Raw genomic sequence first — 13,122 nt, forward strand, 5'->3', positions numbered from 1 at the left:
CTGAAACTTCACGGGAGTTATTTCCAGAATATAAAAAATACTGAGCGCAAGAAGTACCAGAGGGGGGGCATCCACCAGCCACGAGGGTGGGGGGCGCGCCCTACCCCCTGGGATCCCCCCTACCTCGAGGGCCCCCTGGTGGCCCTCTGATGCCCATCTTCTACTATATGGAGTCTTTCGTTGAGGAAAAAATCATAAGCAAGCTTTCCGGATGAGACTCCGTCGCCATGAGGCGGAACCTTGGCGGGGAAACTTCCCTCCGGGAGGGGGAAATCATCACCATCGTCACCACCAACAATCCTCTCATCGGGAGGGGGTCAATCTCCATCAACATCTTCACCAACACCATCTCATCTCAAATCCTAGTTCACCTCTTGTATCCAATCTTTCTATCCAAACCTCAGATTGGTACCTGTGGGTTACTAGTAGTGTTGATTACTCCTTGTAGTTGATGCTAGTTGGTTTACTTGGTGGAAGATCATATGTTCAGATCCATTATGCATATTAATACCCCTCTGATTATGAACATGAATATGCTTTGTGAGTAGTTACGTTTGTTCCTGAGGACATGGGAGAAGTCTTGTTATTAGTAGTCATGTGAATTTGGTATTCGTTCGATATTTTGATGAGATGCATGTTGTCATCCCTCTAGTGGTGTCATGTGAACGTAGACTACATGACACTTCACCATTGTTTGGGCCTAGAGGGAGGCATTGGGAAGTAATAAGTAGATGATGGGTTGCTAGAGTGACAGAAGTTTAAACCCTAGTTTATGCGTTGCTTCGTAAGGGGCTGATTTGGATCCATATGTTTCATGCTATGGTTAGGTTTACCTTAATACTTCTGTTGTAGTTGTGGATGCTTGCAATGGGGGTTAATCATAAGTGGGATGCTTGTCCAAGTAAGGACAACACCCAAGCACCGGTCCATCCATATATCAAATTATCAAAGTACCGAACGTGAATCATATGATCGTGATAAAAACTAGCTTGACGATAATTCTCATGTGTCCTCGGGAGCACTTTCCTTTATATAAGAGTTTGTCCAGGCTTATCCTTTGCTTAAAAAGGATTGGGCCATCTTGCTGCACTTTATTTACACTTGTTACTTGTTACTCGTTACCAATTACCTTATCACAAAACTATCTGTTACCAATAATTTCAGTGCTTATAGAGAATACCTTGCTGAAAACCGCTTATCATTTCCTTCTACTCCTTGTTGGGTTCGACACTCTTACTTATCAAAAGGACTACGATAGATCCCCTATACTTATGGGTCATCATTCACCGTCGCCGCCGCCGCTTGCGCACATTGGAATCGCCGCCGTCGCCGATGCTAAAAACAGAGGAGTAGCTTGTCCTAGAGCTAACGATGACCGAGTAAATGTGGGGTTGAGGCTAGATTTGGCGCCATACTGCTGCACCCGATTTTCATCTCCCGCCATCTTCATTTGATTTCGCGTTGCTTCCCCCCGTGCGAGCTGCATCCTTTTTGCGCCGCACTTCGTCTGACTCGCTGGAAATTGCCAATCTAAAGGTTTCAAGCGAGCCAGGCTATGTGCCGCTTTTAAAATTCATGCCGATGCGAGCAGCCCACACCGTTTGCAACCAAACTTGTTTTTTCTCACACTTAGGTCATCTCCAATAGTTTGTATGTTAGCTTGTTGATAAAATACGTCATGTCATCAACCAAGACCTTAACATACAACAACTCCAATGGGTTGTATCTAGTTGCCCAATAAAATGCGAGATAATAAATAAGGTGTTTTCTCATTCTACATTGGAGCTTATGCAAGGGATGTTGGTTCATGTACATACAACATTCCTCTCTTTCCTTATTTATTATATGTCATATCATTAAAAATTTTATGTGGCAAAATCTACCAACAACTATCTTACAACCATTGAAGATGCCCTTAGATAATAGATAATGCACGCTGGAAATATCCTCGTATCCGAAATCCGTTTCCCAGGCGTTGCTTCTTCCATGCTCCGATCCGGCCATTCCCCGCCGGCGGCAACGGCAACGGCGACCGCGCCCGTAGTACACCGTACGCCCTCACCCCGCGCCACTGCCCCGCGCGCACGATAGTTAAGTGATAGTCCCAACACGGCAACGCCACCGCGTGACGCGCCAGCTATCTCGCTCGCTGCCGACCTGCTGCGTCCCGCGGCCGCCGACGCCTGGCAGCTCGGCCGTGGCGGCGGCAGCGTGGGGACAAAAGCGGGGGCGAAAAGAAAGACCACGGCACGGGCGCGCGCAACGGCCGCGGTTGGACTCCGCATTTCCTTTCTTTTTTTGCTGCTTTCTTGCACTCGTGTGGGGTGGGGTGGGTGCCGTCCGTGGTGGTAGACGGTGACGACTTCACTGCCCCTCCCTCCGTCCGTCCGTCTGTCCGCGCATCTGGCTCCCTCCCTCCCTCCCTTCCTCCCCTTTTCAGCGCCGCTTCCTCCTCGCCCTGCCTTGCCTGCCTTCGCCGCAACCAACCTTCCGGCAGCTCCCGGCGTCGAGCCGCCGTCGACCGAGGTACCCTACCGCCCGCCCCTGCTCTCCTCCCCGCTCCGCCAAGCTGGTCAGATCTGGGTTTTCTTTTCTTTGGTCGAGTCGCGGGGGCTTGCCGTGGTCAAGGGGTGGAGGGGTTGATTTTTGGGGGAGGAGCCATCGGTGCCAGGGCCGGCGGCTTCCCGTCGCCGTCGCTGAGCGTTCTTGGCTCCGATCGCTTGCCGGCTTCGGGCGGGTACTGTGCCGTGCTGCGTGTTGATGTCTAGTGGGGAAAGGGGGAAGTGGCTTGAGGTGACACGCGGTGCTGAAATGCGACGGGTGTGCTGAAATTCAGAAAATCTTTCTTCAAAATTCAGGGATGCCAGTGGAAGGCAGGCGTGATCATGAGCTAAGAACCACTTGCAGATGGGTGATTGGCTCATATTGTGTGTCTGAGCGCTCTATTCGTATGCTATATGTGCTCACGAGCTTTCACTGCTATTTCATTCCTATTACATATATACCTAGTTCCTATTATTAGGAAATGATATGGACCTGCTGTTGCAGTTCCAGGAATGTGCACCAGTGGGTTGAGCATGGTGACTCATTTCTGCATTTGCTCTTCTGCAGGGAATGTTGTGACAACTGATGTGGTGCTGAACCTTCGGCGATGGAACGATGCGACTGCATCGAGCCGCTGTGGCCGACTGACGAGCTGCTCATCAAGTACCAGTACATCTCCGACTTCTTCATAGCCCTCGCCTACTTCTCCATCCCGTTGGAGCTCATCTACTTCGTGAAGAAGTCGTCCTTCTTCCCGTACAGATGGGTCCTGATCCAGTTTGGTGCCTTCATAGTCCTCTGTGGAGCGACCCATCTCATAAACCTGTGGACTTTCACCACACACACGAAGACCGTCGCCATGGTCATGACGGTTGCCAAGGTTTCGACGGCCGTCGTTTCCTGCGCGACGGCTTTGATGCTTGTTCACATCATCCCTGACCTGCTGAGTGTCAAAACGAGGGAGCTGTTTCTGAAGAATAAAGCTGAGGAGCTTGATTGGGAGATGGGCTTGATAAGGACGCAGGAAGAGACCGGGAGGCATGTTAGGATGCTAACTCATGAAATCAGAAGCACACTCGACAGACATACGATTTTGAAGACTACCATTGTGGAGCTAGGAAGGACCTTGGGTCTGGAGGAATGTGCCCTGTGGATGCCGTCAAGAAGTGGCTCGAGTCTCCAGCTTTCGCATACTCTGCGCCACCAAATCACTGTTGGGTCATCTATATCAATTAGTCTTCCTGTTATCAACCAAGTTTTCAGTAGCAATCGAGCAATTATAATACCGCACACATCCCCTCTGGCACGGATTCGGCCTCTTGCGGGACGATATGTCCCACCAGAAGTGGCTGCAGTGCGAGTACCTCTCCTGAATCTTTCAAACTTCCAAATAAATGACTGGCCAGAGCTTTCAGCAAAAAGCTATGCTATTATGGTTCTCATGCTTCCATCTGATAGTGCAAGGAACTGGCATGTGCATGAGTTGGAGCTAGTTGAGGTCGTCGCCGATCAGGTAAATCCCGCCTCTTTTTTCTCGAACACAATGCCGCTTTGTTCCCCTTGGTTATTTGTAATATAGATATTTGTAGGGGTGAATGCTGTTTAAGGTGTTGTCAAATGCATATGCATGTGATGTTTCGACCGATAGAGACTCTTCAACTGGGAAATGTTTTATTTATTCACAACTATGAATTGTTCAAGGGCTTCTGCAAATAACATCAGACCATTCTAAAAAATCTATGTTTCCTTGAAACCAAAAGATACCAAGATATAGATGTGGTCTAACATGAATACATTATCATGAAATGATATTGAAGTAGATTTTTTCCCTATTTTTTTCAGGTAGCAGTTGCACTCTCTCATGCAGCTATTCTTGAAGAGTCCATGCGTGCACGTGATTTACTAATGGAGCAAAATGTTGCTCTGGATTTAGCTCGACGAGAGGCTGAAATGGCCATCCGTGCTCGGAATGATTTCCTAGCTGTTATGAATCATGAAATGCGAACACCAATGAATGCAATCATAGCTCTTTCATCCTTGCTCTTGGAAACTGAACTCACCCCTGAGCAGCGTTTAATGGTGGAAACAGTATTGAAAAGCAGCAATCTTCTAGCAACACTTATCAATGATGTGTTGGATCTTTCCAAACTCGAGGATCGCAGCCTTGAATTGGAGATCAGAGCATTCAATCTTCATGCTGTTTTCAAAGAGGTCGCAATATTATCCTCTGCTTTTCTATAAAGTCTATATGCATAGTTCACTTGCCTGAAAGTTTTTGTTCGTGTTACAGGTGATGGGTTTCATCAGACCAATTGCAGCTATCAAGAGGCTGTCTATGTCGGTTATGTTAGCGCCAGATTTACCATTATGTGCTATTGGCGATGAAAAGAGGCTAATGCAAACTATCCTAAATATCTCCGGTAATGCTGTTAAGTTCACCAAGGAGGGCCACATTACACTTCTAGCTTCCGTTCTCAAGCCTGATTCTTTAAGAGAGTTCAGAACCCCAGATTTCCATCCAGCTGCAAGTGATGACCATTTCTATCTGAAAGTTCAGGTAACTATTATAGAGATTTGTGTGAGCGATTTTTCTTGTCAAGGCTATGAGCTCATATTCTCGCCATAGGATTCAGAAATCAAGATCTAAATACAAGACAACTTAAATGCACTGTGCATCTTCAGTCATTGGACAAACCTTTGCTCAACATGTGCATGTATGAAATTAGAGACTTCTGACCATTACTTGTCACTATTGGGCTATGGGCATGAGGCACATCCAAAATCTCGGCTGAACTGTTTCGTCAAGTCATCTTCAAGTTGTCCATATGACTGTCTAGGTCCAGATGTTTTTCCAGTTCTCCCTATTTGGCTTTATAACAACAAAAACATGAAGCAGTGGTACATGAGCCGAGAAACCCAAACCAACCCATCGCCTTGTCAACTATGCAGGAGCAATGTTAAGATATAACAACAAAAACTTCCATCTGATTCAGTTAAAAGAACATTTCATCAGGAAAGCTCGCATGCTGACATGACTAAAAACTCCAATTTAGCCGCTCCCAGTGTTCCTGGGATTAGAACTAAAATAAAAGAAAATGTTTTATTTATGATTACAGATCATGAACATGCCACAGAAACATGATGGATTTTGAGAGAAGTGGTTGGTCAAAAACAATATCCAACTGTAAAACTGATGTGTAATCATTCACTCCCTCCGTCCCATAATGTAAGACATTTTTGACACTACACTAGTGTCAAAAAACGTCCTATATTATGGGACGGAGGGAGTATTTGTTTAGCAATTTTCTTGATTATTAAAGCCTCTGTTATTTTTCTGTTGCAGCTAAAGGATACAGGCTGTGGCATTAGTCCTCAGGATCTACCCCATGTATTCACAAAATTCGCTCAAACTCAGCCTGGAGGTAACCAAGGTTACAGTGGTAGTGGCCTTGGACTTGCCATTTGCAGGAGGTAGATTACTATCACGTCTCGATCTCCTTACTTGTAAACCTTCTAGAGTGTATGTTATTGTGCTTGGTAATTCTGCTTCTCTTGAAGTAGCACACAAAGATGTACTGCCGTGTAACTTTTTATGAGACGGTTTAGAGTCTATGACAGTGTCAAAAAACGTCTTACATTGAGTTACAGAGGGAGTATATATTTTTATGTCATGGAGGGGTTCTTAACTAGCTAGTGAACCACTCGTTCTAAAACTCGGGAAACCGTTCTGAAAATCCTATGCAGGTTTGTTACTCTGATGGGAGGGCACATCTGGCTGGACAGTGAAGGAGCAGGAAGAGGTTGCACGGCTACATTCATCATCAGGCTCGGCGTATCCGACAACACCGACGCATATCAGCAGCAGCTGGCCCCTCTTGCCTGGCCAGGCAGTGCAAATGTCGAATCTGCCGGTCCGAAGGCGCTTCACGAGGAGACGTGGCCGCCATCTTCCCTGAAGCCTCGTTACCAGAGAAGTGTATGAGCTAGTGTAAACTATCGACGGCGCCGCATCAAGTAGGGAGTCGTAGCTAGTTTTGTCCCCCCTCTAATTTTGTGCCTAGTCTTGCTGTAGCTGGCATATATTGTACAAATAATGTGTATAGCAAATGGGACTTCAGATTGCAGTTAAGTTCCTGGGTACAGCACCAACTCGCTGCGTTCAGTAGCATATGCGGTCAGCCAATTTGCATATTTTGATTGTGCGTGAGTCCGGTTATATCAGATCGAAGCTACTTTCCGTGGAAACCATGTGTAAAAGTTTCGACAAATTCTATAGTATGTATACAGTGGTGGTGACAATATGTAGATCTGTAAAAATGTTAATGTTCTAGATCAAACTCATCTTATTTGGAAGGTATATAGAGAAAAAGAATAAGATAGGTATATCTTGTTCCAGAAACAGAAGTACTTGAAAATGCCGGGAATAAAGATCGGAGGTGAAATAGGTGGGGCTCCTTTCTGAGAAAGATGGGAACATGCATGGAAATGCCCAAGGAAACACCAAGGAATATCCTCACTACCAGTACTGCTCACTAAAAATACACAAACCGATATTCTGTGGCTCTGTAATGTGAAGATATAAGCTGCAACAAAGTTAGAAATGTATTTTTTATTTGTTTATGTATTTATACATGGTGAATGTAATCTTTGCACGTCAAAATGACATTTATGTCTTGTACCAAATATCATCATGTCATCATATTTTTTCAAAATTGTTTTAGTCGGCACTGATTATATTTATTTGAGCATCAATTTCCAGAGGTGATACTAAAAAAACCATTTTAGAATATATTTTCATTATCTGTCCATATTCTTATTTAAAAAAATGAAGGGTAAAGGAGTAGGCTGAGGTGCCTATCATTGAAGATGGTACATTTGTACTTATGCACACCTAGCACGAATAGTTCATCCGTGCATTTTGTTAAAGGCATTGAAGCATAAGATTTGTGTACTACTAGGTGTGGAAATTGTAGGATGATTGTGGTATTGATCTGACCCTCATATGGGCTATATATAGGAGTACAACGTGGGGGAGAGGATTGGAGTACAAGACAAGTCATGGTTGGTTTAAACCAAATATATCTCTATCTCTCATAATTCCTAACTAACACGTGTGTACTTCTAACATTCCCTCTCAGTCGTAGCGTGAGTGAAGCGAACGATTGCGACTGAATTTGAAGTCTTGCGCTTCCGCCGTCCTCTCCGCTGCACCATCATCAACTGCGTCTCTGATGGCTAATGGGTCGGCACCTAGGGCGGTGACTGCGTCCCCTTCTGGTGCCTTCCCTGTCTTCTCCTCTATTCCCTCCCGCAGTCACAGCGGGAGTGTTGTGGACGCAAGTGACGAGGCGGACGCTGTTGACTGGAGTTGTTGCCGATGAGTTGCTGTAGACGTAGCCATTAATGTCGAGGTAGCCGATCATGGTGATGTAGCCGTGGTCGAGGTAGTCGTGGTCGATGGTGTGGTCGTCGTGGATGATGAAGCCGCACAAAGCCGGAGGCGCAAAAAATGTGCTATGACGGAGCTGCAGACGTGGACGATGCACTGCGCAGATGTCGGAGGGTGTCGTCGGCGATGAGTCCACCGGTTTTGCCAAGACCGGAGGAAGCCCATCGAGCACACATCGGTTTTGCCAGAACCGTGTGGTCGTGTAGGGTCGTCACTATAGTGACGCCGTGTCGATGCAGTCGTGCAGTTGTGGATGACGCGGTCGATGCCGTCGTCGTGACGCGGTCATTGCCGTCGTCGAGGTCGCTTCTTACAGAAAAATCTGTCAGAGGACGCTAGGTGTCCATCTTGTGGACGAGGCGGCGGTAGTGTGTTGACGATGATGGTGATGAAGACCACGTTGATGAAGACCTTGGTGATGAAGTGTCAGCGATGCAGCGGCGTGTCAATGATGATGTGTCGCTTGGAGGCGTCCCTCGTGGCGACGGGTGTTGATGCCGTGTCGTGCTGAAGAAGACAATGAAGAATGGCACGCTTTCCACACCGTCTTGGCGTGTGGATGGTGCATGTCGGGTCCGTAGATGTGCTCGGCGAAGATTTGTTTCTTTTCTTGATGTAGTCGTACAGCTTGATGAAGTGGTTCGGCCTGGTGTAGTTCGGCTAGATGCAGTGCAGATCGGTCGGTGTAGTTGTTCGTCTTGACGTAGATGACGGCTGGCGATGGAGGCCCGTCTGGCCGTGGGTTCGATGATGGAGGCCATCGTGTGCACCGGCGGGAATCGATCTAGGATCGTGGATGTATTCCACATCCCATGTTGCCCTGTCCGTGGATGCAATCTTGTTGCATGTGGCTCGCCGGGTACTGGCTGTCGAGGTCCCTCCCGTGCTCCAGCGCTGGTGTCTGGTGCGTCTTCAGGCGGACAGAGTTGGTTGATGTAGAGACGGGCGCGGACGATGCAGGAGTCCGTCCACCGTACCATCGCCTGTTGGAGCACAAGGATCGAGGATGCATCAAGTGATTTGGCCGCCGTCTGGGATAAAGATTGTTGCACCAATCTGCTAGGATTTTTCTCACTGGAATTTGGGTCTTCAAAGATTTATTTGGTGGCTAAAGAAAACCTAATCTAATAGAATTTCGAAATTTGAAATTGATCTAATCTAAGGAATCAATCTAATGATGATGAACTCGAAAATTGGATCTAAAACTACGAGACCGATCAAATCTTTGACTGATCGGGTGCCGCGCCCCCGAGGAGAGAAGATTAATCTCCCCGGGGGCGGCGCGCTGCGAAAGTGGTAGAGGAACCTAGGATCGGCGTCGTGAGACTAACCGCTCTGATACCATGTGGAAATTGTAGAATGATTGTTATATTGATCTGACCCTCATATGGGCTATATATAGGAGTACAACGTGGGGAAGAGGATTGGAGTACAAGACAAGTCATGGTTGGTTTAAACCAAATATATCTCTATCTCTCATAATCCCTAACTAACACGTGTGTACTTCTAACACTAGAAGCAGATGTAAATAACAAATAGCTATCAATAACATCGGATACGTCGCGAAGATACGATTATTAGTGAGAAAAGTGTCTGCATGCTTTATATTTCAGTTTACTGTCCGTGTATTCTCTATCAACCCTCTTCCGATATCCACTTTCCTCACGAGCTAATCCTTGACCTCAACCAAGAAGCATGATGAGATAAACAGAGATGAACTAATAGGGATGGGATGCATAGGGACATCTTCCACAACATGCTCACTTGCTAGCACATCGTTGGGCGTTTGGATGACCCAATGGTCTTGCCCAACTCCAAGCCACATTCATATCCCTAGCTTAGGGAGGCATGCTCATCACAGCAGCGCTGGCCCCTGATGAAGTTCGTTGATGGAACAGCGTTCGTTGCTGGTGTGCTTCTCCTTCGTTGTTGACACATGCTGTCACAGATGCCCCCTGCCTTCGTCAACATATGAAACTTGTGCAACAGTGGGATGATGTAGTTTGGCCTATTGAGATGTAATGTGGCAGGGTTCAAAATAAGTAGCAAAGCGAGTTCGAGGTTGCTACAAATAGTAGTTCAGGTGTCCAACGTAAGCTCATTGTAGCCTGACAACAATGTGGTTCTTGACAGGTAATTAGTAAGAGAAAGGGTTAATTAGGTAATATCGTCCTTAGATTTGTCATAAAAATACTATCTTGTACTTACGTAATTGTATTGAAGTAACAACCACATAGAGAGAGTGAAATCACCATCTATCTTGGCACATAAATCTAATAAAAACGACCATAATTGTTGGCGCATGAACTGATTATATGAAATCCTACCATCAAACCAAGGGAGCTCACTTCAGTGAAAAAGAAACATCACTTTAACACCCTCGTATGAGAGGCTCACCACAGCAACAAGGTAACAACAATAGTAATATTGGAGAAACATCATAACAATGTTGAAAACACCGCCATACGCAATGAAACATTTCACTGCCACTTCATATCGTACATGGGCATTGTAGATGTAGTGGACATTTCACTGTCCAAATATGAACAAGCATGGAGAATGCATACAGCAGTGTGGCCCTCCGAAAATCGCAGCAGGATCCTCTAATTTCACGCATGCGCATATCAACGCAACAATAAACAAAAATTGGGTGTTTAGTGTCTTTTTAGGGGATTGGGTGCTTAATGTTCACATCACTACAGATACACAAACTGATACTATGCAGCCCCATATGATTTCCAAACAAGATAATCAGCCGGTAATGTGAAGATATAAGCTGCCACAAAGTTAGAAATGTAACTTTTTATATATTTGTTTATGTATTTAGACATGGTGAATATAATCTTTGCACGTCAAAATGATATATTTATTTCTTGTATGAAATCTCATTGTATCATCATATACTTCTTAAAAACAGTATTACTCAGCGTACTTATATTTATTCGGGCATCAATTTTCAGAGATGACACTAGAAACATTTTCAAATATACTTTTATTGTCTATGCATATCCTTATTTTCAAAAGTGAAGGGAAAAGGAGTAGGTTGAGGTCCCTATCATTGAAGATGACACTTATGCCCACCTAGCATGAATACTCCATCTGTACATTTTGTTGAAGGCATCAAAGCATTAGATTTGTGTAGTACTACGAGCAGACGTAAACAACAAATGGCTATTAATAACATCGGATACGCCACGAACATGCGCTTTGTAGCGAGAATAGTGTTTGCATGATTTATATTTCAGTTTATTATCCATGTATTCTACCTCAATCTTTCTTCCGATATCCACCTTCCTCGCGAGCTAATCCTTGACCTCAACCTAGATCCTAGAAGCATAGCGAGACAAACAGAGATGAACCAATAGGGCTGGGATGCATGGGGAAATCTTTTACATCATGCTCCCTTGCGAGCACATCGTTGGGCGTTTGGATGACCCAATGGTCTTGCCCAACTCCAAGTTGCGGGCTTGACTCTAGCTTAGGGAGGCATGCTCATCACAACACTGCTTGCCCATGACCAGATTCAGTGCTCGAACATCGTTCGTTGCCGGTTGTTCTTTGTAGATGTATGGCACTTGTTCATCAATGGGATGATGTAATTTGGCCTATTGAGATGTAATATGGCAGGGTACAAAAAAAGTGCAAAACGGCTTCATGATGCAAAGCGTTGAGTTACCATCAGAAGGTATTGTGAATAATCACTCTCTTCCAGCATCTATTGTAGGTCCCTTGCCCACTTGAGACAAAACATTTTTTTTGTGAACTACGAGATAGATATTGCGCTGAAATGTGTTGTTGACTGTTCATCCAAAGTACAAACTTCATTTCCCACTAAAACGAACAATTACAAGAATCATTTGAGATAGATAGGTGTTGTACTAACCAGACAAATCTAGTGATTAAACAACCAGTAGGGGATGTGGATGTTAGCGACTTAAATTACCTGCCTCATGTAAACCTACAAACTAGCCTATTACCTTATCTCTAGGCTTTGATATCTTGGATTCTGAATGTCAATTTTTTCTTTTTCAGAAGTTTCGAGTGCAACGATCCGCCTTTGCTCAACACATTGAGGTAGAAAACCCGACAATGCTTCCAGCTTGAGATGTAGCTTGTTTTTTGCCATGTAGAGGATCTCGAACCGAGGCCAGGAGGCACCTTTAATTTGCTCATGCATAAGGACAGGTTCTGCTGGTAAAAAAACACTGGCCGCTCTTGAGAAAATGGTTGGGTCAGTATTGCTTCATTCAGGCATTTAGATTATGTGTAGCTATGAAACACTCTTGATGGTAAAATATTAGTATTCAGGCATTCAGAGCTCCCAGTTTAATTACTCAATGAAACTGAAACATGGAGTTCCGAATGTACCAGCGGACACAACAATAGTAGCTACTCCCTCCGTTCAGAAATAACTGACGTGGTTTTAGTTCAAATTCACACCAGTTATTTCCAAACGGAGGAAGGACTTTTCAAAACAACCATACGGTAACCTCACTGAAAAAAAATATAGAAACCAGAAATAAACTTCGATGTTCTCCAGTTTCAGATGGTTTGCAAACAAGACCATCAGCCGTCAATGCAAAGATATAATCCGCAACTTGCAGCGGCTGCATTGCCCCTTGGCGATGCCTGTCACGCAAACCTGCTCTCTGAAGTCCAACCCATGATCAGACTGCTTGGATCATATAGAAAGATATTTCTAAAACAAGCGACTTTACTGTTTTTCCACAAGGCCCAGAGCAGCGCCATGATCCCTACCTGCCACTAAGTTACGCATCTTACCATTAGAACACATTACCCACCTAAGTAACTAAAGAACTATGGATCTAGTTGCATCAATCTTCAAAGCATAATTAATCACATTCCAAACATATCTAACCATACTAGTACAATGTAAGAGAAGGTGATCTAGGGTCTCCTCTTCACTACAGACCATACACATCTTACTTCCTACCCAACCTTTCTTAATAGACTGTCCTTGGTTGAAATGTTATACTATCAAAGAACCAGCCAAATAAAAACTCTAGTTTTTAGAGGCACTTCAACAAGCCACAGGTTTTTATATGGACATCTTACCTGGGCTAATTTCAGTGTTAAATACTTAGCCTGTTGAGCATCCATCTACACCT

The 13,122-nt window shown here is 45.0% G+C and overlaps 1 protein-coding gene across 3 annotated transcripts; it reads left to right on the plus strand.

The window, feature by feature from the left end:
* Positions 1 to 2,026: 2,026 nt before the first annotated feature.
* On the plus strand, positions 2,027 to 6,673 carry LOC125550365 (probable ethylene response sensor 1). 3 transcript variants are annotated; one of them, XM_048713347.1, is made up of 6 exons: positions 2,027 to 2,050; positions 3,112 to 4,057; positions 4,387 to 4,755; positions 4,835 to 5,101; positions 5,888 to 6,015; positions 6,289 to 6,673. In XM_048713347.1, exons 2-6 carry the CDS (start codon positions 3,152 to 3,154, stop codon positions 6,524 to 6,526), a joined length of 1,908 nt encoding a protein of 635 aa, XP_048569304.1. In that variant the 5' UTR covers positions 2,027 to 2,050; positions 3,112 to 3,151; the 3' UTR covers positions 6,527 to 6,673. The 3 variants fall into 3 exon arrangements, with proteins under 3 accessions (XP_048569304.1, XP_048569303.1, XP_048569300.1); XM_048713346.1 differs by lacking the exon at positions 2,027 to 2,050 and adding an exon at positions 2,091 to 2,271; XM_048713343.1 differs by lacking the exon at positions 2,027 to 2,050 and adding an exon at positions 2,302 to 2,526.
* Positions 6,674 to 13,122: the final 6,449 nt, after the last annotated feature.

Source organism: Triticum urartu, chromosome 4 (genome assembly GCF_003073215.2).
Source record: "Triticum urartu cultivar G1812 chromosome 4, Tu2.1, whole genome shotgun sequence".
Classification (NCBI taxonomy): Eukaryota; Viridiplantae; Streptophyta; class Magnoliopsida; order Poales; family Poaceae; genus Triticum; species Triticum urartu.